General features: G+C 37.6%; 1 protein-coding gene across 1 annotated transcript in view; it reads right to left on the minus strand.

The window, feature by feature from the left end:
- Positions 1–5: 5 nt before the first annotated feature.
- LOC139946532 (serine/threonine-protein kinase STK11-like) overlaps positions 6–27975 on the minus strand; it is a 32766-nt gene continuing 4796 nt past the window's right edge. Inside the window, exons 2-9 of the mRNA XM_071944226.1 lie at positions 17108–17191; positions 15480–15569; positions 7607–7739; positions 6174–6310; positions 4991–5118; positions 4142–4199; positions 3655–3869; positions 6–1704 (exon numbers count right to left, since the gene is read on the minus strand). Coding sequence (XP_071800327.1) covers positions 1586–1704; positions 3655–3869; positions 4142–4199; positions 4991–5118; positions 6174–6310; positions 7607–7739; positions 15480–15569; positions 17108–17191 — 964 coding nt within the window. The 3' untranslated portion in view covers positions 6–1585. The remainder of the gene's footprint in view (positions 1705–3654; positions 3870–4141; positions 4200–4990; positions 5119–6173; positions 6311–7606; positions 7740–15479; positions 15570–17107; positions 17192–27975) is intronic.

Here is a 27975-nt window from a genome sequence, read left to right on the forward strand (position 1 = left end):
ACTATCAAAACAATTCGATATCAAAATTGAGATTCAATGCAAAATAATTGCATAATTTGGGCACAGTAATACTTTGGCTTATCCTTCGTGGATTTAAGGCCATTTTTGAAACCTTTGATACGGTTTTTGCTCTGGTAGGCCCAATTATACTGTTTGAAGCCCCATGACAAAAGCATTGCAGGAGCCATAGCCAGAGCCAAAGCCATGGTTTCAAAAGAGGGCCTCTGACTTTGTCTTGAAGCCAAGTATAAACAACACCCTATCTGAGTAGCGCATATAGGTTGAGAAACTTCATCCTTTGCACTCTACCTTTTGGTCACAGAGTCTTAACAAAAATAACAATGCTGAAATTCTTTTTAAATAAAAAATCACGACATCTGTCTGCATAAGTTTCAGGTAGCTTAACAAAATTAAATAAAAAATCCTACAAAATAACTTCTCATTTAAGCTTTCCAAATACTGTTTCTTCCCGACCGAAACTTTATACTGTGACAATTGTTGAGTAAATATTCCAACAATTAAAGCAAAGACTTTAGGAGTTTAAAAAAAAAGTTCTTGCTTCACACTCGTGTATCAATGAAAATGTATACTCTGCGTCAATTTGGGTGAAGTATTTCTGGCAATGGTGTGTCTTCTGCCTTAAAAAAAATGTCTTTGCACTTGGCTTCAACATGGTCGCTCAAGCCTAAGCCAGCCCACCACCCTAGCCGGAGTCAGTGGCAGAGCTAAAGCCACAGCCAGGGATTATAAAAATGACACTGGCTATTAGTTGATCAAATCAGTAGAAGTTTCATCAACAACCTTCCATGGTGTTTCAAAAACACCTGGGTCATTATTTTCACATTAAAAAAAGGACGCAATCAAATTTCATTCACTAAGTACTGTTCTAGACCTCCTTTCCCTAGATATATCTTAGGTGAATTGGGCAATACATAGAAGATATCAACCTTTATCACAATCTATTTTTTTTTTGCTTACCAAATTTGTCACTTAGGCACATACATTGGACCTGTGGCTAAAGGCAGTGGACACCTTTGGTAATTCTCAAAGACCAGTATTCTCACTTGGTGTATCCCAACATATTCAAAAAATAACAATTGTCATCGAAGTTACAAGAGAATGATGTAAAAAAAAAAAAAAAAAATTGTTGCATAAATGTGTGTGTTTTCAGATGGCTTCAGGCCTTAAGTCTTTCACTATTTGTGTGAGAAATTACCTCTTTCTCAAAAACTCTGTTACTTCAGAGGGAGCCATTTCACACAATGTTTTCTACTATCAAGAGCTCTCCACTGCTCCTTGCCAAGAAAGTTTTTGTGCTAAAAACTATTTTGAGTAATTACCAATAGTGTCCAGTGCCTCAAGTTCAATAATGCATGCAACTTTTTTTTGCTCAGTTGCAAGAAGCAAAGAAACATCACTTTGAATAAAACTACTTTAGTATGATTCTTTGTTGATATTTTGATGTAGATGCTCTTGGTGATATTTTTAATCCAGTGTTGACGTTTTGAAAGGGAAAACAATGCCCTTCCACTCAGCTGTTGATGATAAGGCAGAAGGTTTCTTTAAGCTCTAGTTGGCTGGTTGTCTACATCTGCTTGCATGAAGCACTCAACTTCCTTGGTTTCCGTGATGATTTCTTCTTCTTTTCGGCCACTTCTACGACTGGTTCGGGCTCCGGTATTCTAGTGATTTCTTCTTGTAATTCTGATTACAGAAAAAACAAAAACAATTGTGACTTGATAAATAAATAAAGGGAAGCATTCTTGATGTGGAAATTAATTTTCTTAATTCTTTTTATTTATGGAATTTCATTTTATATAACTATTTTTAACGAAAGGAACTAAGTACTGTAAAATTAAGAGTTAAAATTTGCTTATTTCATAACCCTTCAAAATAGTCTGTGCTGCACTGTATCTTGAGAGCTATTTATGTAAAAAGCACTTGAATTGAAAGACTGAGTTTATGACAATGTGAATTAGAAACCAGTAATTAAATTAACTGCAAGGGAAGCCATTAGCCAACCAAGACTGATTTTTAAGTAAGTAATTGCCTTTTGTGTTTGGCTTGAGAGGACTGGTAGCTGTATGCATTAACAACAACACGATAACTGCTATGTACAGGTTGGAATAAAGCCTTTAAGTGCACACTATTCGAGGTATCATTTTTATCAAGACACATTGTGAAAATAAAAGTGGAAATTTCACTGAAAGACATACACCATTTTTGAGATACTGGTTTAATAAACGATCTCATGTCTTATTTCTCTTCTTGTCTTATTTCTATAAACATTATAGTCCTGGACGATACTTTGTTCTTGCAAAGGGTGAGAGAGTTCATAAAGGACACCTCTTTAAGGTTTATTCGTACTGGAAATTTCCAGGTGCATGGAGGCAATGACCAGGGGGCATGGAGGCATTGGTCAGGGGGCATGGAGGCATTGGTCAGGGGGCATGGAGGCATTGCCAGGGGGCATGGAGGCATTGCCAGGGGGCATGGAGGCAATGACCAGGGGGCATGGAGGCATTGGTCAGGGGGCATGGAGGCATTGGTCAGGGGGCATGGAGGCATTGGTCAGGGGGCATGTAGGCATTGGCCAGGGGGCATGGAGGCATTGGTCAGGGGGCATGGAGGCATTGGTCAGGGGGCATGGAGGCATTGGTCAGGGGGCATGGATGCATTGGCCAGGGGGCATGGAGGCATTGGTCAGGGGGCATGGAGGCATTGGCCAGGGAGCATGGAGGCATTGGTCAGGGGGCATGGAGGCATTGGTCAGGGGGCATGGAGGCATTGGTCAGGGGGCATGGAGGCATTGGTCAGGGGGCATGGAGGCATTGGCCAGGGGGCATGGAGGCATTGGTCAGGGGGCATGGAGGCATTGGTCAGGGGGCATGGAGGCATTGGTCAGGGGGCATGGAGGCATTGGCCAGGGGGCATGGAGGCATTGGTCAGGGGGCATGGAGGCATTGGTCAGGGGGCATGGAGGCATTGGCCAGGGGGCATGGAGGCATTGGTCAGGGGGCATGGAGGCATTGGCCAGGGGGCATGGAGGCATTGGTCAGGGGGCATGGAGGCATTGGTCAGGGGGCATGGAGGCATTGGTCAGGGGGCATGGAGGCATTGGTCAGGGGGCATGGAGGCATTGGTCAGGGGGCATGGAGGCATTGGTCAGGGGGCATGGAGGCATTGGTCAGGGAGCATGGAGGCATTGGTCAGGGGGCATGGAGGCATTGGTCAGGGGGCATGGAGGCATTGGTCAGGGGGCATGGAGGCATTGGTCAGGGGGCATGGAGGCATTGGTCAGGGGGCATGGAGGCAATGGTCAGGGGGCATGGAGGCATTGGTCAGGGGGCATGGAGGCATTGGTCAGGGGGCATGGAGGCATTGGTCAGGGGGCATGGAGGCATTGCCAGGGGGCATGGAGGCAATGACCAGGGGGCATGGAGGCATTGGTCAGGGGGCATGGAGGCAATGACCAGGGGGCATGGAGGCATTGGTCAGGGGGCATGGAGGCATTGGTCAGGGGGCATGGAGGCATTGGTCAGGGGGCATGGAGGCATTGGTCAGGGGGCATGGAGGCATTGGTCAGGGGGCATGGGCGCTCACTTAGTAGACTACAAAAGAGAATCAGATAACTCAAAATGGCTGCTCACGTACCTGGTTCAACTGGGTCTTCAATATACCTCGGACCATCGTCAAGTCCCTCCCCATAGCTACCATCCTCTGACATCGTTGGGTCTTCGGATACCGTTGGATCAAACATATCTACTAGGTACGGTAACGAGGTCATCCGTCGGAGTGGATCATCACTGTCAGGGAGAGGGGGAAGGGAAACCTCTTCACCTTCCTTTGGGTAGTTCTTCTGAACCCACCTGTCACAAAGAAAACAAATCAGATGAATTATTTCAATGTTAATCAAATCAATCAGAAGATTCTCTTGCATGTGAACAAAAAATCAACCAAATTACTTCAAAGTTATTGTTTTGGACTTCAAGAACTAATCAGCATTTTTTTATGCACACTAATTGAAAATAATTATAAATACTACTCATTATTTCTAAGTAACAGGCACTCCAAGCTAAACATGAAATAAAACTGTTTGACAACAAAGTTTATTTCCAATGGATGATATCTTGATACTTACTTGTGATTTTTTACTTCTTGTGTATCAAGTCTCTCATCTGGGTTAGCTTTCAACATCCCTTAAAAGAATAAAAACAAGAACAATAAAACACTTAACTCTGCATATGAAATGCCTTACATCCATGATTGGATCTCATGGAACTGAACAAATTCAAACAGCCCCAAATCAAAAGGAGTAAATAGTCAAAGAGCATAGCATTACAAGATGACATAAAATATTAAACCAAATAAACAAAACTATACACCGCAAAAGATTTAAACATTAGGAAAATTATTAAATCATAAAATGAAACATTTGTTCAAAAGAGTCCTAAATGGAGGTAATAAAAACATCAACATAAAAGTATAAAGCTATTAAAACATTTTAAAAGCTAGATCCTTTAGAAAGTGCAAAGAATTACATATAAAGGTCTACACAGTGAACACATTAATAATTAAACAAGAGACTTATGTACTTAGTTACAAGCACGATTACAGAAAGAAACTCAGAAGCATTGAAATGGCTTCCTTATGGTGATCAATTTCCTGAAGAAAGCTGTTCAGTGCCGTCTCAGTTGTAATAAGGATGTTAAATACGATATTTCACTGCGCCCAAGTTAGCCTAATGCCACCTGGCAAGCACACTTATCTCTCTCTATCGTAGAGATAGGTTTAAGGTTTTAAAGGGTTGACCCAAGTATTTATGAATGGTAGATAAACCTTGCAAGCCTGCTATATGTGATGTTGTTCATTTTTTTTAAACTGTTTCTGCATAATTTTCTTATTGCATTTTATTGTAATGCGCCTTCAAACAGGCTGGCTCTAGAGAAAGCACAATATAAGTTCAATAAATTATAATTATTAATCTTACCATTGAGTAGATCTGCCAGTAGCGGTGATACCCCCTGCGGCATAGTGAACTCGCCCTTCCCAATGTTCTCAAACAATCTGTAGATATTGTCTCCTTCAAATGGGAATGTACCTGTCGTGATGTTGAATCTGCACAGGATACAAACATGAGGTGAAATTAGAAAATTTGAACAAGCTCATTGTAAGATTTGAAACTTCAGTATAACTGAAGCATGGTTCTCACTTCTTGCAAATAATATGCGAAAGCGATACGAACTTTGACGTCAGAAAATACGCAATTTTCAAAATTTATATCGCATTCGCATTCGCAGGAAGTAGGAACCAGGGTTAAGAGAGGTTTGCAGGAACACCATGTGAACATCTCTTTTTGAGTAGTGGTGGTTCTGAAAAGAACTGGTGGTTAACGACTCAATGTTTCGATCAGTGTGATCTGATCCTCTTCAGGAAAAGAATCGGAGCATACTGATCTAAACGTTGAGTCAGTAAACACCGGTTCTTTTCAGAACCAACACTACTTAAAAAGAGATATTCACATGGTGTTACCCCAACCCTCTTTTAGTCCTTGCAAATACTTTATACTTTAACCTTTAACTGTCTAACTATTCAATATCATTCACTGAGAATAAGGGAATAAAAGACAAGTCTTAAACGGCTGTTAAAACTGGCAGGGTTGTGGCCATGCCATAAAGGACCGAGCCAAAGGTCTTTATCACACAGTCTCGACCCTTTAAGGGTTTTTTCATTCCTATTCATTTCATAGATGTTAAACTTGCATCGGGGATAAAGAACACTAATTTTGGTTTTGACCCTTGCACTGATATGTGCTAGCACTGAATACTCGGTACTCACCCGAGTTCTGTTAAAAAAACAGAACTCTGGAGAGTACGACAGTGCTACATAGCACACATCGTGTAAGGGTAACCAAAATTGCTGTACATTGCCATTTATTATTACCTTTCGATTAGTAACAAACAAACAAAACTTAAAGTTGAGAACAAATCTGACTGTGTTCTGCCTCAGCTCGCCTCAACTTGACTTTCTATCCATTCTAAGCGCTGAGTTTACAGGTCATTTCATGTCAAGATAAAATGCTTCTCATTTGACCCTAAGAAAACTGCATTAATTTGCTGGAATGAAAGCAAAAGCAGCCTGGAAATCTCAATCAATTGAGAGAGGGAACTTACAACGTCACTCCAGATGACCAGACATCTACTTTAAAACCTGAGAAGCATTCCAGTCCGTTAGCGATCTCTGGAGGCTGGAAGGCCGGGGAGCCTTGACTCGTCCGACACGTGTCATCTTTGGTGTAAAGGTCAAGTAACTGAATCAAGAAAAGGTAAAAGGAAATTGAGATGGTTTTTTTGTACATTTGTAATCATAAGTAGGAATGAGTACCAAAGAAAAAGCTAAATCAAGAAAAGGTACAAGAAAGTAGAGATATTGTTAGTACATGTAACATTTGCAATCATAAGTAGAAATAAGTATCAAAGAAAAAGCTTCAACAAAAGCCTTCAATACCAATGAATAAGAGGCCTTTCTCAAAACCTTGGCTTGGGCTCCGGCTCCATCTGCTTATGTACCACCGCATGCAGAAGACACTCTGCTCAAGAAATGTATATATATATAGGCCTGACAAGGTTTCCACTACGTCTGCAGAACGCAGAGCCCAACTTGGAGATAAAGCCCAAGCCGAAGTTTGAGAAAGGCCCCTGATGTAAACAACGGGCTGACAAGCCATATTGGCTCCGAACAGACTTGACTTTTTCAGCCAGAGCCAAAGCCAAAGTTGTGCTTTGAGTAAAAGCAGTGATCTTAAAAAAAAATTGAGGGGTTCCACTTGAAAATTCAGAGCATCCGGAAAGAGCATACTCAACAGTCATACCTGCAGTGACTACAGACGTCAAAAAGCAACATCAACCTTCTTGTCGCCAGAGGGCGCTATTCATGAGTGTGGCCTCGTCCTCCTTGAACGAGTCTTATTGTCAACAAATTGGTGAAGTGGATACTGAACATTTACTCACTACCCTGGAGTAAGGGTGGAGGGTTTTTGGCATGTGTAGAGAATCACACATTATGCAGCAAGCTGATTTATTGTAGGCAATGTGAAAGCATATTGAATCAAGTTGATGTTTTATGAAATCAACCCGAAGTGGAACTGTGTAATTTAAGACATGGATCCAAGCTAGTAGCGCCCATAAAATAGTCTCAAATATCTAAAAATATCTATAAAAAAAGTCTAAAATATTCAATCTACTTGAGGATGTTCCCACTGTCACTTTGTTATATAAACTGGACAAACTGGAGAGCCTCTCAAATCCTGACAATTTTTATTTCTTCACACAAACTGGGATTTTAAGAACAACAATCCCCCCCCCCCAACAAAAAATAAATTCTTGTGCTTTGTTCTCCACTGGATGTGCTTTGGAAGAACTTGGGGCAGTTTTTATATTCAATCCAATGTTTCATTGTCAATAAAATGGATATTTTCTTTTTTTAACATGTTCATACTAACAGTAATAATCTTTGTAAAATTATAAAGTAACAAATTATGCTGAATGAAAATTTACACTCTATGCACTCTTTTTTGTTTTATTTTTCAGAATTGTATTTATTTTACCTCTGCTACTCCGAGATCTGATATTTTGAGAATTCCTGAAGTAGTGAGTAGTAGATTGCTAGGTTTGATGTCTTTGTGGATGATCCCTTGACTGTGAATGTACTCCAAGCCATTGGCAAGCTGTACAAAATACCTGAAAGCATACAAAGAAGACATTTAGTTGGCAAGCTTCTATAAGATTTCTAAATACTGTCTCATTACCATTTATTTGGGGATGTCTCATTACTTCGAAGTAACTACGCCAAGAGCTCATTCCAAAATTTAAATTTGTCAGAAACACAATCAATTTGAAGAAAACACCGAGTGAAGACTTTTCTTTCTTCTGATAGCTAAAATAGAAACCAAATTATGAATTTAAACAACTCAGACCTCCTCAGGGCTACTTGTTCAAGCCACTCTGTATCAAGAATCAACCAAATTGTCTGTTTATTTAACAAATTCTGGGGTCTATTCAATTAAAGAAACAAAGTATTTCTAAGTGGCCAGCACATTTATAAAAATTGGTAAAGAAAAAAAGAGTACATACAAGGAACGATTTTGTGTAATGGTGAAATTGTTCCCCGCCACACAAACATAGCCAGGCAGTCTCACTATGCGTCCCTTGAGAAGTGATTCTAGAACAGCGAACCCAAAACAATGTAAGGGAAAACCGCCATCGGATGGGATTGATCTATCTCCAGAAAAACACATTACCATGGCAACCTCATCAGATTTACAAATAAATCATCACTTATGGCCCTTATTAATGTATCAAAACCCGAAACAATGTAAGTGAAAAGCGTCATCAGATGGGATTGATCTTTATCCAGGAAAACACATTACCATGGCAACCTCATCAGATTTACAAATAAATCATCACTTATGGCCCTTATTAATGTATCAAAACCCGAAACAATGTAAGGGAACACCGTCATCGGATGGGATTGATCTGTCTCCAGGATAACACATTACCATGGCAACCACATCAGATTTACAGATAATTCTTCACTTATGGGCCTAACTAATGTATCGTTTTCAGCAAATGGAACAGCTTACTGCTATCATCTATCTTATGTGCGTTCCCAATTTACAATCATTGTAAACTTTCATATCCTAAGATACTAAGTAATACTGTAAACTACTCTTAATTTGAATATACTTATAAAACTTTGTAAAATGTGTAAGTTTAAATGTAGGGCAGCAATGAAATAAATGTGTGCAAATACAAATACAAATACAAATACAAATTCTACTACTAAAGGTTTTAGGTACTTTTTGTATGACACAAAACACAATGTTGACAGCATCACATTTAATCTTACATGGTTTGGAGATACTGATAGAAGAAAGCTTCCCTTAAAATATTACTTATTGAGGAGCTGTAGTTTTCAAGAAGAAGCAATGCCAAAAAAACAATGCCACACAAACAATTTTCGTCTCAGGAGACAAAAATTATTTAAGCATGTACAATGTATTTGCACGACTCTCCTGAAAACATCGCTCTGTATCATGCTCTGTAAATTTCACTTTTTTCTAAAAAACTTGCTGATAAATGAAGCTGAAACTTCTTCAGGTAAATTGTATTGCATAGGCCTACATCTGAAATCACAGTGAGTAGGGATTAGTGTCAAGGCCAAAAAACTTGATCTACAAAAGGTGTCAAAATCCTTAGCACTGCATAAATCATCCTCATTTTTGTCTCAATCAAAAGAATAGAATTCATGTTTTCTTCTATAATCAAATCATGAAATCACCACTCCCCAGTTTCTTGATCAGAAATAACAGTATGCATTTAAAGGCAGTGGACACTATGGGTAATTACTCAAAATAGTTATTAGCATAAAACCTTACTTGGTAACGAGTATGGGGAAAGGTTGATAGGATAGTATAAAACATTGTGAGAAACAACTCATTATTCTGAAGTGACATTGTTTTCGAGAAAGAAGTAATTTTCCAAGAATTTGATTTCGAGACCTTAGATTTAGAATTTGAGGTCTCAAAATCAAGCATTTGAAAGCACACAACTGGGTGTTTGTTTCTTTCATTATTATCTCGCAACTTCGACGACCAGTTGAGCTCAAATTTTCACAGGTTTGTTATTTTATGCATAGCGTTCTTTAAAAACTGTCCTCAAAACCCACCTCTTAAACAATCACCAGTGACTCTCTACAAACTTTTTCTGTTCCTTTCTGTTGAACTGTCTATTTTGTATCATGAGCGCCTTTTTGTGGCGAATACCGACGCTATATAAGACTCCATTACCATTATTATTATTAATATACACCAAGTGAGAAGACTGGTCTTTGACAATTTCCAATAGTGTACAGGGCCTTAATTTCTTCTATCGTTCTGGAGAACAATTGGATTGGAAGGAATTTTTTTCTTCTAAATTCCAGGGATGAAAACACCGCTTCCATGTTTCTCAAACAAAATAGTAGGCAGTTATTTCTTTTTCCTCTATAAATGATGAAATCGCTGGCCTGTAATTGAATGCTTTCAATAGAAGAAGTGGATGAGCATTTGTCTTTACACATGTCCAACGTCAGTCAAACATATTTAACAAACAGTAATTAACCACTGATAAAAACCTGAATAAATAAATTAAACGATTAAGGTCAACCCAGAGCAAGTCAATAGTAAACATGGACTTTGAAAGCTAGGGGAGAATCTAAAGATAGGTGCCCTGATAAGCTTAGTGTAAACAACTCTATTTTATAAACATTAGATTTATTTTACCCAGCACTTTGCATATTTGGGGTGATCTGGGCCGGTGGATGCTAGTAGTACCACTCTAGACCTTTCTCTTTGGTATTTTACTTACTTAGGCAATTACTCAGCTGCTTATGACAAGGTATCTCTTGGCTTCCTTGGATAACCTTCCCAAGACTAATATTATTAATAATATTGCTAAGTACAACCCTGGGAGCTCGACTCATTCTTCTGGCGAATGCGAATGTGATGCCATTGTTTGATTCACATGGCTGTTGTCGCAGCAAATGTCGCAGCGATTTTGTGACGTCAAAACTTGTATCGGATTCAGATTCGCAGGAAGTATGAACCGAGCATGTTCTTGTGATGGCAATAAAGTTTTTCCCTTTAAAACAAATTTCTACTGGATAATTGGGTTATTTAAAATGGCATCAAGACATTGAGCAGGTGCATGACTACGATTGCTTCCATTACCTCCAGAGACAATCAGGTGATTAAACATTCTAAATTATAGTCCTACACATCAATGTTTTCAACTCCAAAGGCAGACATAAAGACCTGTGTACATGTGCAATTGCTTTTTCTCTCCACTCCTTAACACTCATTAAAAATCAAAGTGGATTTTGAACAGTTTTGAGAATATATAATTTTGTTCACAGCAGAAAATGATTGACCTTTTATTGGATCATGTAACAAATTGACAATCAGCCAACCTAATCCTGCAATCTGGCACAAATACAACAGAAAATGAGCAGTTTGTGGAATGCTATTGGCTAAAAAGTTTAATTTTTTAAAATTATTTCTCAAAAACCCAAAGCCTTTCAATGAAAAGTATTTCAGGGGAAGTTTAACAACTTGACCATCTTTATGCTAAGTAGGTTTTATGTGTGACTTATATTTTTAATCTTCAAAAAGTCCATTTGTGTTGGGCTTTGGGGATCAGTTGGGACCTTGTCTTGTTTGGGTTTTTAAATTTGTGTCACTGCCTCCTATTTTTATGGTGTTTTATGGGTGTTGTTTTTTACCAGGTTGTACACATCTTAAGATGACAGTTTTTGTTTGTTTGTATAACCTTGGCAGCCCCTGTCCAACTTGTAATCATTGTGTATAATATGTCTAAAGATTTAAAACAAATAAAACACATAATAAATAATATTGTGCACACCCTTTATAAATTTTACTTTATGATGATAATTGTTATTATTAATTCACCCCTAGAAACACTATTGGGCACAGCAGACGATTCTTCCATTTAAACACTGGGAAGTGCAGTTCCTTTAATTCAAAGGTCAAAGGGCAAGGACCAATGAAATAGCTTCCTTTTTATATTGGATTCTGAATAAACATCCGGCTAAAAACAAAACAACATCCACAAAGCTACCTTGTAAAGACCCTGGACACAGTTTTTCACCTTCGTTCTAATAGGGTCAAAGTTAAAACCAGAGTCCATAATGATTGTTGAGTTCTGCTGGCCAAGGTGGATGTTTTGTTGACATAACACTAAACACGTTTTTGGCACTCTTTAATTTACCGACTCTTGAAAATGTAGAACACTCAGGACACAAACCTTTGTACTTTTGTTCTGCCCCATGATATTTGGTCCTTGGACAAAAGTAGGAAACATTTTGTTTAGTAAAAGGGCTTGGTTACATCATAGAGCTAGGTGGTTGCATCATAAAGGGCAAGCTTACTAAACCATGTACACAATGTCCATGGTCCACTGAACCAGAATACAGGACCAGGACCAGAGCCAAAATAAGAATAAAACCTACATACTGTACACAGTTTAACATTACTTGTTGGAACAAACACTTCATGGGCGAGTCTACTTCAATATTCAGAAAATGGGTTTGTTCAACTGGGCATAATGACTGCAGTTAAAAGTTTGTGCGAACATGGGTGTAACAAGTAGCTGCAAGAATGCAGCAATGCATGAATAGCTACACATGTACCATTCCTATAGCTAGGCCTTAGAAGAAATAGTTTGGGCTGTTACCATTCCTATAGCTAGGCCTTAGAAGAAATAGTTTGGGCTGTTACACTCCGAGGGGTACATGGTGAAGGCTAACTTCCAAGTTTGGAGTTTCTCTCAAACATATTTTGCAGGGGTCTGGTTTTACACATCTTTTGATGACAGTTTTTATACTTTTTTTTTTAACCTACAATTCAAACCAATAATGGTTGAAGCATTGAGTTTTTGTTTTAAGAAGAATGTATGTTTATAAGTGTTTTTCTTCAAATCAATATTGTTAAGTTACTGCCAACAATCATTTGCAAAGGCAGTTTAAGTTTCTTTGAATGTTTTCAGCGTATACAGGGTTATTGTACTTAGATTAAATTTACTTTGGTTAGTGGATGATTTGAGTTCCTTAAAAACCACACTGGTTTACCTGAATATACAACATGCTTGGTATTTATTAAAAATATATATTAGCATAAAAACAGGGAGCTGTTGACAGTATAAAACATTGTGAGTAACAACTTCCTTTGAAGTAACGTAGTTTTTGAGAACGAGGTAATTTCTCGCTAAAATATTTGAGAAAGGCTCCAGTCCTGAACCTGAAGCCTTGCTCAGGAATCTGAAAGCTTTCACATTAATTTTGTGCAACAAGGTGTTTTTTCTGTCATTGTTCTCTTGCAACTTCGATGACCAATTGAGTCCAAATTTCACAGATTTGTTATTTTAAGCATGTTGGGATACATCAAGTGAGAGTACTGGGCTTTGACAATTACCAAAGGTGTCCACCGCCAATTCTTAGTTCTTAAACCTGTTGAGGTAGGCGTATTACCAGTACATTCCCGGCCGAGTGCCGAGAGTGTGGACCCAAACATTCCACAGCGGAATTATGAAGGACTGGAATGTGTCAACCTTTAATGTTTACGCAATGCCTCCCAAGAGCTGACATTGTTCATGAATTACACATGACGACAAGACATTGTACACGTAGTACACGTAGATGGAAGCAATAAATAGATGGGAGCAATTTTTAACTTTGACGTTGACTGTGTGGAGTGGCCTTTAATGGCTCAATCTGTGCTAATTGTTAAGGTTACTGAAGGGAAGTGGTGTATACAAACTCATTAGAAATTCATCTGTCAAATCATATTACAAATGCTAACTGCTAATTTATTTATTTACCAGTATTTAATTTTATTTTTGGGGGGAATGTTAGTGTGGAAGGGTTCGGCTGGCCGGTTCTTAACTTTGATTGTCTGAAAGTATTACTGACAAGTATTATAGTTTGCAAATGCCAACTGCTAACTAATTGGTTTGTTCTAATTAAACAAAAAAAAATTCTGAATTTTGTATTCCTTGACTTGAAAATAATTTGAAAAAGTCAGGAAAAGAATCAAATCTTGTAGTATCGGTCAAACCTTTTTCTCATGGAAAAGACAACTGACGGTATTTCAAAGGAACACGTTGCCCTGGATCGGTCTAGTTGGTCCTTGAAAAGCGTTTGTAACCGTTTGTTATAAAATGCACACGGTTAGACAGATGTTTTAAAAGTAGAATACAATGATCCACACACATTTGCCTCGAAATTGCGTGGTTTTCCTTTTACTTTGCGAACTAACACGGTCGCCCAGCCGTTTATCCATAAATGGCCGACCGTGTTTGTCGACGAGGTGAAACGAAAAACCACGCAATTTCGAGTGATACTTTTGTGGATCATTAAAATTCTACTTTTAAAATATGTTTCTAATCATATGCATTTTATAACAAACGGTTACAAACGCTTTTCAAAGACCAACTTGACTGATCCAAGGCAACGTATTCCTTTAACCAGAGCATAAAAGATACATTCCAAGGCAAGATGTTTTTCTCAAGAAAAATGTGGCTAAAGTTTCAGAATTGTTCACATCAGCCATTTATCCAGTGGAACATTCAATGCAAAGGTCAGTTGGAACATTATCTTGTACCAGCACACCTTAAAGGAAAAGGTTGACCTTGTTTTTATGATTTTGGTTTATTGTCGGGGTTGTCTAAGCATTACTATGGAGGTAGACAACATGATTGTCAAAGACCAGTATCACCTCATGTGACCCTATTAGGAACACACATCAAAACCTGCTCAAGTTTAAGCTCTACCATGAGTCAACCGGGTTAAAAGAAAATAGTGAGAAAGAAGAAAAAAAGGGTTTTAAGTATCAGATTTTGGACTCGCATTATCAAAACTAATTGTTTTACTAATTTCTCAAAAACTAGAATAAAACAAAAATACATAAAAAATAAATAAAGCATTTCAGGTAACAAACTTTCAAGGGAGATTTTCCACTACGATTAGCTAATTTTTACATGTACCATGTAAATTTTGCCTGAAGCGAATCTGTGAACATTTCAGTCTCACCGTTAAGCAAGACATAAACCATGGCTGCCCGTCTAAATCTTAACCACTTGATTTTTGAGTCAGTTCAACCTTGTAACATTTAAGTCAAACACTACTCTTTTGAGTCAAGTCAAACGTTGTCTTCTTTTTATTTTTGTTAACCTAAAAATAGAGCTGCACAAATAAACGAATGACACAAGCCGTGGGAACATGAAGGACTAGTTTGTTCCGTCGTGTAATGAAGCATGTATCATCATTGTTGATGGGGAATGTAGACAAACATTAAGAATAAATGCACCTAGTTAACTTGACAACTTTTTTTTAGTTGTGTTTGGCTCATGGATATTGAAGCACAATCGAGGGTCAGACGAAGTAGAACAAAAAAACCAACAAACAAATAAACAAACTCTTGTTGATCATTGTCAGTCAGATTATTTAACCCTTTAAAGAGAATGAAAACTTACAGGGGGGGGATCCCGAGGCTGTGTTTTGACTTGAAAAGGTTCAGATGTTGTTACAAATGTTGATATTACTGCAGTAGTTTCAACAGACAAGACACCAAAATTGTTGGGGGATTTCACGTTTTACATTTTTTACAATAAACATAAATATATCACAGACAAAATATTTTGATTTAAGTTAACTAGAGAAGGGATGGGAGGGGGTCTTAAAAAAAGAATTTACTGTAATACCTCAGAGATGCCACCTTTATAACTTTGTAGAAATGCAAGCTCTTTAGTGAGTTAAGGGTAAGGCACATCCATGCCGGATGTATTGGCTTCTAGGGCTAGAATAGATAAGAAGGAACTACGTACAAATCTTATGTATGAGAGATGAGAAGTAACTAAGATTCTTACCCGTGAGATTGCCAGAGCGGGAATCGTCTCTCTGGAATACTCTCCAGCATCTCCTGTAAACCTCCAACGCAATACTCCATCACTATATACGTAAGATGCCGTTAAGGAACTCAAAAGATTTGTTTTAAAAAATCCCAAGGAACTCTGGCTTGAAAATCCCATGGAATACACCCAAAGCTTTTATAAATATGCTCAGCAAGATCCTCTTGGCATATAACTCGGTCTTTTGGAATTTAACCCTTGGGCTGACTAACAGGTTGTTTTTCAAAACTTGTTTTTGTTCTTTTACTGAAACATGCTTTTGGTTGAAAGAGGGGAGGGGTTACTGAACTGAACACATGACATTGTTTTTATTTGGCAGAATAAATTATGTATAAGAGCTAATGTGGAAAACATTACAACATAAAGATAAATTATGAAACAGTGTTTGGGTACAAGACTATGGGCACTGAGAGGTGACAGTGGGCAAGAACAGGGAGGAATTGTAGCAGTGACAAATGTTGTGGAAAATTATTGTTTACCGGAAGAGTTAAAAAGGTCTTCTGACTTTGATCTCTACCAGCTTCCATTTTATATAATAATACAATAAATAGCCAGTTCCAGACCCCCTTACAAATGATATGTCATTATTGACACTTATCTTTCCTTGTAAATAACTTCTGTTTCCTGAGTGTTGCAAATTTGTTATGTTATCAGAACTCTTTTTGGAGATTTGGGTGATTACATCTTTATCTTACACATTACATGTAATTCAGAAGTCTGATCAAACGGTGAGTTTGTCAAGTTGAAACCAAAGTCTAGCAAGTTGGTTTATCACCAAACTTGATTATTATGAAATATGATCTGACACACATATTTAACTATTTGCCAATGCAACATTTCCTTGTAGTGCATGCGTTTCAGATTCTTAGACAACCAGCATTTGGGCAGAGTGTTCAGTTTGGAGAAAGGGAGTCATTAAAAAACTTAACCAAAATCTTGGTTTGTACGTTTGTTAAAACATGAGAAACATGAGCTAGGTTTGGGAAAAGTGCAGTGGATTTCAGGAAACGTAAATCAGTGTGTGGGGGAAAAAGCCACGCTTATATGATACTCAAATCAGCATTGAGAATGCTGTCAACATGGTTTAGGGAAAACTTGACCAAGCTTTTGGAAAACTGAAGAGAGGTTGGAAAAACTGAAGCAGGGTTTGGGAAAAAATGAAGCACTAGCAGCATTGAGGAAAACTGAGTTAGGTTTATTAATTTTTTTTTTTTTTTTTACCCATACACCGATGTGTTAGCACTGTATACTCAGTACTTTCCCAAGTCCTGTGAAAAAATATCACAGGCATGTTACTTGGGTGGGATTCGAACCCACGACCCTTGCAATTCTTGAGCAGTGTCTTACCAACTAGACTACCAAGGTTGCCCGGCAGCTAGAGGCAGTCCGAATCCTATGTGAGGTTTCATAAAATGGGGGAAAATAGAATCAGAGCTTGGGAAAAACAGAAAGAGTGTTTGAAGGGGGAAATATTCACTATTCAGGTTTAAAAACTAAGCAGGGTTACAATAAAAAGAGGCTAGGTTAAGGAAAACTAATCTTCTGATTTAAACATCTCCCTCTGGTCTTGGTGTTTCAAAGGATATATCTTCTGCTTTTCTTCACTGTGAAGCACATCAACAAGCTCGATGACGTTTTTATGTTTTAATCTCTTAAGTAGCTGTATCTCTCTGCAACAGGGAAGAAAAATAAGAAGAGTAGATAATATGAGATGAGGCTCTGGGATGATGGATTTAATTGACTTGTGACGATGGGGGAGACATGAAGGCAGACACTTGCCCAGCGATAAAATAACTGATTAAATCAGGCCATGCTGTCCACGCACACAATTACCATGTTCAAATACAGACCAAGAGAAAACCCCATTTGAAACTGAACTCAGTATGTAGTGAGGTGTACAACATTTTAAAACCAAATGTCTGTCCAATTATTCATTTCAAATAACCAATAAGAGCAGTGTATGTTAATGTATCCTCAGTAGTGACTTTACATCACTTCAAAGAAACCTTCAACTGCCCAAATGAATTTAAAAACAGCATTGTATTTGAAAGATTTCCCTTGAAGGGATAAACTCCCCGTTTCATATCAACTGGATATTGCCAACAGACAATGGATATTTCTCAATACCACACCTTCAAGGAGATGTTAATTCACCTCCCTGGGAGGTTTATTACGTGCTGTAAGTCGACACTTTGCGTAAACAATCAACTGAATTTAGGACTTGGGCCAAGGGGCCAAGCTATCTCAAATTGCTTAGCAGTCAATGGCTTGGAATTTAATGTTGACAGCATTTCACTAACATCATCATCAGAAATTATTACACAATTGCATTTAAAGGGAAAGCACATCAGTGTGTTTTGTAGGAGTAAATTATTTCCCATCCTGTAGTATTCAATAGACACATTTTACATGTACCCATTTTAATCAAATTAAATGGTCATTAAAAAAAAAGCATACAAAAAAAAAAGCTTATGTATAGACAATTGCTAAATGGTTTTATAATCATATAGATTTTGCTATTCTGTCCATTCTGTAGAGTGTTAAAATAGTGGCAACTGAAATTAGAATGTTTTTTATTTGTTTGACTATTTCTCATTGGACATAAATACAAGTACAGTTCGTATTTGTGTAAACATTCCTCTCATTTCTCATGTTTTAACATCAAGCTGCAAGGTCACATTCCAGGCTTATAGGAAGCAACAAAAGCCATTTCCTGTATATCCCAGGGACCAATTTCATAGAGTTGCTTAAAGGCAGTGGACACTATGGGTAATTACTCAAAAATATTATTATCATAAAAACTTACTTGATTACGAGTAATGGGGAGATGTTGTTAGTATAAAACATTGTGAGTAACGGCTCCCTCCGAAGTGACGAAGTTTTCAGTAAAGAAGTAATTTTCCACGAATTTGATTTTGAGACCTCAAGTTTAGAATTTGAGGTCTCGAAATCAAGCACCTGAAAGCACACAACTTCGTGTGCCAAGGGTGTTTTTTTCTTTCATAGTTATCTCGCAACTTTGACGACCAATCAAGCTCAAATTTTCACAGGTTTGTTATTTTATGCATATGTTGAGGTACACCAAGTGAGAAGACTGGTCTTTGACAATTACCAATAGTGTCCAGTGTCTTTAAAGCAATGGACACTATTGGTAATTGTCAAAGACCAGTCTTCTTACTTGGTGTATCTCAACATATGCATCAAATAACAAACCTATGAAAATTTGAGCTCAATTGGTCACTAAAGTTGCGAGATAATAATGGAAGAAAAAACACCCTTGTCACAGTTGTGTGCTTTCAGATGCTAGATTTTCGAGACCTCAAAATCTAATTCTACGGTCTCGAAATCAAATTATTGGAAAATTACTTCTTTCTCGAAAACTACGTTACTTCAGAGGGAGCCGTTTCTCACAATGTTTTATACTATCAACCTCTCCCCATTACTCGTTACCAAGTAAGGTAATAATTATTTTGAGTAATTACCAATAGTGTCCACTGCCTTTAACATAGGTTAACAACATTCTGCTAAGCTGCTTTATAGCAGGATGCTAATCACAGATGGTATGGTACATATAATGACAATATCATGGCTAATATTTCATAATTTAAGCATCATTTTGTTGTGCCAAGTTACTTAATTGGACCCTGGTTGCTGCATGGGATTTCCTATAAAAAAAATCACAACACAAGGAAGGTGTGTTTTGATACTGGGAAAAAGATAACCATAATAAACAATAGTAGTATTTTTCCCTGAATTGAAAGAAAATATTTTTCCGTATTAAACTACAATTGCCTTTTTTTTTTTCTATCTATGATAATTGAAATCTTCTGCTGTTTTCATCTCATGAACATCCCATGGACATTTATACATTTTATACAACAAGGGTGTTTTTTGGGCTTTCACTACTTTCTTATTACTTCAATGACCAATTGAAAAATACATTTAACATAAATGCAAACTTGCTGGGAATACAAAACATCAAGTGAGGATACTGGTCTTTGATATTACCAGAAGTACGGTATACCCCTACATTGTACCCAGCTTAAAGGAACTGGACACTATTGGTTACTACTCAAAATAATTATTAGCATAAATTCTTACTTGGTAACGAGTAATGGGGAGCTGTTGATAGTATAAAACATTGTAAGAAATGGCTCCCTCTGAAGTAACATAGTTTTCGAGAATGAAGTATTTTTCCATGAATTTGAAGGTCTCGAAATCAATCATCTGAAAGCACACAACTTCGTGTGACAAGGGTGTTTTTTCTTTCATTATTATCGCGCGACTTCGATGACTGATTGAGCTCAAATTTTCAGAGGTTTGTTATTTGATGCATATGGTGAGATACAGCAAGTAAGAAGACAAGTCTTCACAATTACCAATAGTGTCCACTGTCCAGTGTCTTTAAGAGACTTGGTCCTGCTTGGGAGCCAGAGCCTCACTGTACCACGATAGAATGAGAATCCATGAACCTATTTATTAAACAAGCTTCATCTGTATCCAGGTTAAACACATTACATCATCCAATGGATAGGTGGGGATTTCACGCTTCAATCTTCCATTTGGATGCACAAACATTGCCTGGACAACAGACTACTTGTTATTGTGTGACAGGGAGTTGATTAAAAATCAGTCACGACTTTAGATGGTTCCCATTCCCAAATGATTTTAATTAGTCAGGAATAAAGCGTACATCTGAAATAAAAAATCTGTCTCATGTAACAAATGTGTTATTGTAATAACAATGTTAGAAAATGTATTGACAAAGTAAATGTATTTTTCTAGGATGTTAAATTCTTTTTTAAACTTTGAGCGAAATAAGAACATTTGCAAGTTGAGTTGTAAGTGGTTTATGAGAACTATTTAGTGCCAAGGGGTTTGGCAAACTTTCAATGCTCGGTGCTCAATGCTACAATATGAAACCGAGATATGGTTTAATTTGTCATGTAGGCAGGAAATAATACTAGTTTTCAAATATGTTTAAAAGCTTGTACTGCATCCATCGTTTCGATCTTAAAGCTCATTGAAAGTTACAATATTTCCTCCTTCAGAAGAAACCATTTTGCAAACGTGTATTAGTATTGGCGATGTTCAGTAGGGCTTTAAACTCAGGATTTCATGAATGTGTGTGATTCTTGTGTTCATATCCTTTTTGCTCGCTCGCATTTCATTTTTTCCCTCCAACTAACTTACCTAATTCTACCTCCATACCTTCTATGTACATTTGCACGTACTCTTTTAGAAGGATGAGTTAATCAGCCACTAAAACCATTCAACTGCGCTGCGCAGCGCAGTTTGCATTCATAATGGCACAACTGTGCACAGAACACCTCTTCACACTAGACTGTTTTAATAAAAGGGACCTTGACAGCATTATAGCTACAGCAAATTGAGTGCCAGCTACCTTTTTTTGCTAGATCATTTAGAATCAGGCCATGAAATTAACAACGGCAATTGCCCTGTGCCACTGACCTTTGAAGCCAACTGCCATCCAAGTTTTTTGGGTAAAATTATTTTAATAGTAAAACTGTATCATGCATTTATATTTGTACATTAATTAAAAACTGACCTGTCATCCTGCTCACGATTACACGTTTACATTTTAACAGTTCAAATATTCGTTGATAAAATCACTCAAAAGTTCACTCAATATGTTTGGAAACACAGACTACTATACGTGTACATTCAAGATGTACACAGCCCATACTCCCCTGACACAAAAGCAGTCACTTCGTATCCAAGTGGCAGGCTTGTAGTCTTTTTTAACCTTGCGCGCTACAATAAAGGCAAGAAACATTGAACACTAGAGGGCATCATTTCAGCCATATACATATACGTCTTCTATTTGTCAAATTTACCAGTGCATTAGGCAAAAGCATACAAAACCAGTTGTAAACGCCCCCCGAAATTCAAATACCCCCATATGTACAAGCCAAATTGATTACAAAATGACAAGACGTCACGATTTGTCAATCAAAGCGTGTTCTCTAAAACCAATGAGACTACTTGATCCATCGATCTTCATGAAATCTACACTTGACCGTACCTCTGCACTTTACTCTATTGACGTGGCTTGGCACCATACTTAACTCTCATGGAAATCTGACCTGCAGTAGGGGCAAGGCAGATGCGGATGCAGTGTCGGCATATGGTAAAATGCCCTCATTGTGGTCAAGTATAGGATGATTAGCATCACCGGATTAAGAGCACCGGATTCAAGCTCTGGTGTTTGACCAGCAGAGTGTGGGTTCGAATCCAGGTCGTGACACTTGCTAGGTAAAATTGGGGAGGTAGAGCTTTCTGCTCTAACGGCCAGGCTGCCGACTGATGATACCCAAGCCTACATCCGTATCATGAACTGTAAAAGGAGCAACCCTGTTTCAGCCCTATGAGTAGGTGGCAACGGCCTCTGGAGAAAAAAAAAATTGTAGCCCACACCTTAAAGTGGCATAAACATAGTAAACATAAATTTTCCTTTTAACTCAGAGAACAATTTCCTGTGTTTATCAAAGGAAAATGCTATACACAGTATCAGTTGCTACTCAAAAATCTGAATTTTCAACTCAATATTCGATTCAGTATGCACAAAACAGTCTGCTGGATGAAATCGTTCCTTGTATTAACTGAAGGAGGGAAATTACTGAATTAACTGTTATGTCGTTTGTTTTTGAATTTTGTGTATTTTTTTCACCTTCAAATCAATGTAGCAACACCGAAGCATGAAAGGCAAACACTCAGAGACCCTTTTTATGTACAATAAAAAGAACAAATCATTCATTCAAGCATTATTATTAATAGTCAAGCCAGCAGCTGAACGATTAACAAATAACTGTAAACAAAAGAAATCATTAGAAATTGCTACCTGGCTAGAAGTAACTGACATATTACACAATTACAATAGTAGGCTATGTTGATGTAGTCAACACGGCTTATAGCACACAAGGGAAATATGAAAGCGACATGAGAATAAAGGTCTGTGTACTTTAAAACAAAATCATTACAGCCATCAAAAGAATCAATATACAATTATCTGATTCAAGAAGAACGCTAATTACTTTGTTCTAATAAAATGTCAAGTAAAATGATAAATCACCACATGGCAAATTACAAATTACAGTAGACATATAATGCGAGTGTCGTACATGTACGATTCTGACATGATGTAGAATTGAGCTGCAGTGCTTGGTAGACGATTTCTAAAGGTTTGTCCCATAAATGTCAAATACAGAAATGGCAAATCTGCACAAGGCAAATTACAAATTACAGTACAAATAAAATGCGGGTGTCCGACATACGATCCTCACAATGACATGATGTATAATTGAGCTGCAGTGCGTGGTCTGTTTTCTAAAGGTCAAATATTCAATCACTTACTTTTGCCATTTTGAAGGGAAGAAAAAATACAATACTTTCTTAAATGGCACTAGGTCACAGATCTTTCACTACGGCATGGCAAACTTCACACTCAAAGTGCAGCATTGTTAATGACAACAATTATCAGCAATTAATTTCAATATGAATAGCTCAGGCTCATGTACCAGTCTACTGTGATTGAATGACGTACGGATAATTTAAATCTGCACTACTTAGGTCTATGTAATTAATTTTTCATTCCACACATTTTTCATTCTATTTTTCATTCTATTTTTCATTCTGTATGCCTAAAAAAAAAAATTATATCAATACACATGTGAGCGAAAGTTGTGTAATCTATACAAAAACTTAACTTGTTTGACGTTATTTTTAGCCTGCTGTTAATGATTGTACTGTTCAAAAATTTTGTTTAAAGATTTTTAGATCAAATTGCATTTTTTAATACTTCAGGAACTCAATTTATTGAGTTACATGTTTTACTAACAGGTTGAATGTTTTAAAGAATTTTTGCTCCTTTTGTTGCTATAATTCTGTTTCTTAATTTTTAATTTGTCAGTTGTTCATGTACTTGCTTAGTTTATTTGTTACTAGTGCCATGTTTAGTGCCCTAAGAACAAGTCAATTTGATTAAGTCGTTATAGGCCAAAGTGTTGGTATTATTATTTTACAAATGGTACTGGTGGTAAGCATTCTGTGAAATTATTTCTTCTGAAATGCACCCAAGTGACTGGAAATCAAAACTTTATTTTTCTTCTTCTTCAAATTCACAATCAATCATGGGTCTTTAGGATGAAACCATTTAAAAAGCCCAAAATACATGTTTTGTACACCTAGAAACACATATTTTGAGGACATCATTTCAATTCATACAGTCAAACTTGCAGAATGTAGCCTATGGCACCACAAACTGACATAATACATACATGAACATGTAATGAACATTTTCAATCAGTGATCTGTTAATTTTAAAGACTAATTCAGGGCCTACACATAATTCTGAAATTTCAATTCCGAAATAACAATTCCATCAACAAAGAAATAGATTGCACCAAACCAGTCAACCTCAACTTTATTATATAATACTTATTATGGATTACATCATACTATCAGGGACACCTGGCCTTTCAGGTTGCACATGTATCCAACAACCAGAAGGCATCTGGCAGCTGGTACAACATATAAAGCAACCCATAAATATCAAGAGAAAAAAACTTTCTGTTTGCCATCATCAATACATCAGCCCAAGGACACAACAAAAACCCTTGGGCTTGGCCACTAGAGAAAAAAAGCAAATGAAAAGAAAAATGAAAAAATGTGTACTTCATCAAGGTCAGCCTATAACTAACCAGCAGAATAAAATAAAACATAAGGAATATTCAAGGAGGCCCCTGGGCATGGTAAACATCATGGAGGACAAACCAATGAGGAAACATCCAGGGTGCTTTTAATGTTGTAGGATGTGGTGCTATGCAGGCCTGCGCCCTGCCCTGGCACAGTGCCAAGCTCCATGGCCAAGCAACAATAATTGGGTCACCAATGTGTATACCAAACCAGCCTAAAAATAGATTGTAAACATTTATATTAAAGGGATAGTGTATGCACTGTTTAATCACTGGACACTGATCCATAATGCATTTCCCGGTAGTACACACAGTGCAGTATAGACCAGAGTTAAAGACCCACTTTTTGTGTACAATACGCATGCACTTAAAACCAACCATTAGTCCTGCTGCATTTCCGCAAGGAGCTTCCTATAGAGTTACTCCACAGAGCCAAACAATATATGCGCATATTAATCTGCGCCCTTGCGATCATGCCACAGTGTAATAGGTTTACCTTCATGATCGAAGAAAATACTTTTTTTTATTTGATAAATGTCACTGCAGGCCTGTATGCTTTGTTTTTGAAAGGGCAAGGGCACCATTTTCTCCTCTGTAAAGGGCACAGCTTGAGGGAATTGTAATTTCCATACTGTTCCGAGGACACCGGAGGGCATCGAGGCAATAGCCTTCGTTGCCTCCATGAAGTATCAGGTCTGTGTCACTATAACCATCTCTTCCTTTCTCCATGCTAAACAACTGAACAGTTAATAGGATGTGAACCAAATTACATGATGCTGGGGGGAAAACAAATTTTAACAGAAGAAAAACCTTTTTGCTTTTCAAACACAAATAGTGGACCAGTCACAACAAAGAACGCATGTTTTCATTCCAACAGCTTGTTAGTAGGTTACCTATATTCATAAGAATGTGTTAGGGCCCACCTCTTTTTGCTTTGCTTGATTTGAAATATTTACCCCATGAGCTTACAATGCAACAAGATTGTATGTGTACATCGCTTCACAAAATTGATCTCAAACACTCAAATCCACCTTCCGTTTGGAATTACTTTGACACAAAAATATTCAATGAACAACTGGTTTGACACAGGTCTACGCTAAGGAGGTCCTGAGGCCTGACACTTCAAACAATTCTGTCGAGTCTTGAAGAATGCTACAGCCTGGTTTATACTTCCTGCGAATGCCATGCGAATTTTGACGTCACATGGCTGTTTTTGCGGTGAATGTTTCACAGGAGTAGAGCACAAGTCAACTGTTGCGAATTGTTTGTTGCGAGTTTGTGACTTCAGTTTTTTGTCCCATTCGCATGAAGTATGAACCAATCTTCTCTTAGTGTTCAAGTTCAACTGAATACAGTAAAACTTAAAACATTTTTTACCTGCAGGTATTTTTAAACACTTTTTCCTTTATTCTCAATCTGGTTAATTGTGAAAAAAAAATTCTGGTAATATAAACATTTTGAGCTACAAGCACGTAAGCTTGTGGATCCCCCCCCCAAAAAAAAAAAAAAAAAAAATTTTAAAAAAATTCAAGTCTTGCCCATTTTCGTTGAATGTGAGTATATGTGTAGGCCTACATGTATGACTAAACAAACAGGCTGAGTGCCTAATAATGTTCTGTACCATATATAATTTTCCTAAACAAAGCATTCTTGCATGAGCACAGTTTCAGGTAAACAAATGACAACTCCTTCGCTTTTCAAGAAGAAGGCTGATCATTGCACACAATTGTGCTCATTTTATAATGAAATAGAAAGATCTTCCAACCATGAAAAATGGGCCAAGATGATTCTTTCATTCAGATGGCAATTTTAGAAATGTCCAGGCCAGTCTGGGAGTAAATGTCCTTGAGTCGCAGACAATGAAAGGGGTTTCTATATAAACTAAGTCATGGAAGGATAAAAGCAATGAATGCAAGTCAAGTAGCAGTGTAAATTTGAAACGGGATGTTAGATACAGTCAGAGTTGTTGATGATGCGCTTTGAAACACATAAATGAGTCTGAATAACTGGAAATAGACTAATGAGTTTTAACTCATTAGTCTATTTCTAGAAAAATATAGAATCATTGCTTTGGTATCAACACAGAAAAACAAAATGTGCAAGTTTCATTCAAAAGCCTACTCAAAGATGGTAATAGTAGTGAACATCCTGCTAAATTACATTGCCTGAAGTGCTCCGGTTGATTAGAAATTAACAAACTCCAACTACAAATTATGACATTAGTTTCCCGAAAAAGCCCATGGGACCTGGAACCAAAAGGCTTCAGCTGAAGTCTTTAATTATTCACCTCAGAAATTACCTCTTTCTCAAAAACTAAAATACCGGTAGCCATTTCTCACAATGTTTTATACTATCCATTACCGGGTAAGTTTTTATGCCAACAGTTAGTTTGAGTAATTACCAAATTATTACTAATAGTGTCCTGTGCCTTTAAGTGTGTTCTTCAACTTCACAACCAACCAACACTGATGATTTATGACCAGTACTAGAGCGTAAGTGTATGATATCAAATCATTTCTGGAATGAGCAAAACTGCCAGCAAGTTTCATCTAACGCCAGGCCATATTCATGATCCCAATACTTGTGGGTACATTTTTTGGATGGTATATTATTACATGCATGTGACCATGAGGGAAGCGAAAGCTAGAGTTAAGAGGAGGGTTGCAGAGGAGGGTCCTGATAGACCCAGGGTAATTCTGGCCCAGATCCAAAATTCTGGTTTATCCAGGAATAGCCCACTGTTGGTGATTTACAGTACAGAGAACTTGGACAATGCAATGATCTTATTATTGTAGAGGCCAAAAATAACCAGTTCCTCCCGCAGAGCTTTTCTAATGAAACTAAATAATCACTGTAATGGTTTTTAAAATGAGTTTCATTCCCATGAAAGCAAAGTTCTTTTTGTAGTTTATACACAATGAAAGGGCAACAGCACCAAGGCGTTATCTCCTTGGTAAAGGGCACCTGTGAAAGTGAGGATATTGTAAATTTCTACTGGAGCATTTAAAGACACCAAGGCAATGACCAGGGGGCATTGTAGACTTGACTCAAGTCCCAATCCCGTGCCAGCGCCACAGAAAATAATTGTTTTCCATGCCCCAGCCTGTTCCGCTTGCCTCGATCGCTGCTGCAATAACTACATTTTGGCGATGGGGGCGCACTTTTCTTAAGTGGCTGCTGGCGCGTTACATGTTTGGGACCTCACACGATAAAGGGACTTGAATCAAGTCTAGGGGCATTAAGGCATGTGCCTCCGTTGCCCCCATAAAGAATCAGGCCTAGTATCCAATTGTTTTTATAGAGCCGTGTTGTGTAAACACGCTCATATATTTGACTTTGTGTATTTTATCAAATTGCCTTTTTATTGAATATTAACTACATAATTTATTAATTTGTAACCTTATCCCTTTACTTAAAGTTTGGGCTCAAAAACCTTTTTTAACAATGTCCTTATTTACTGTTTAAACTGAACACTGGCTCTTGTTTTGTTTTCAGAGTGCCACATTGGAAAACAAAATTGTTTTGTGTTATCCTCGGCAACACTATCTTTTCTTGTCAGTAGGGTCTAAACTGTTTTTCCTGCAATGTATTGCAATCTTTCTTAATTATAACAACCAGGTCCAGTTTTGTGTGTGAAATCTCTTTGCTAAATATATCCAATCTAACAATGACTTCAATGTCAATAATACTATGGTGTACAAATGTACAATACGTGCATTTTGTTCAATATGGAGCAATGA

The sequence above is a fragment of the Asterias amurensis genome, chromosome 13 (genome assembly GCF_032118995.1).
Source record: "Asterias amurensis chromosome 13, ASM3211899v1".
Taxonomy (NCBI): Eukaryota; Metazoa; Echinodermata; class Asteroidea; order Forcipulatida; family Asteriidae; genus Asterias; species Asterias amurensis.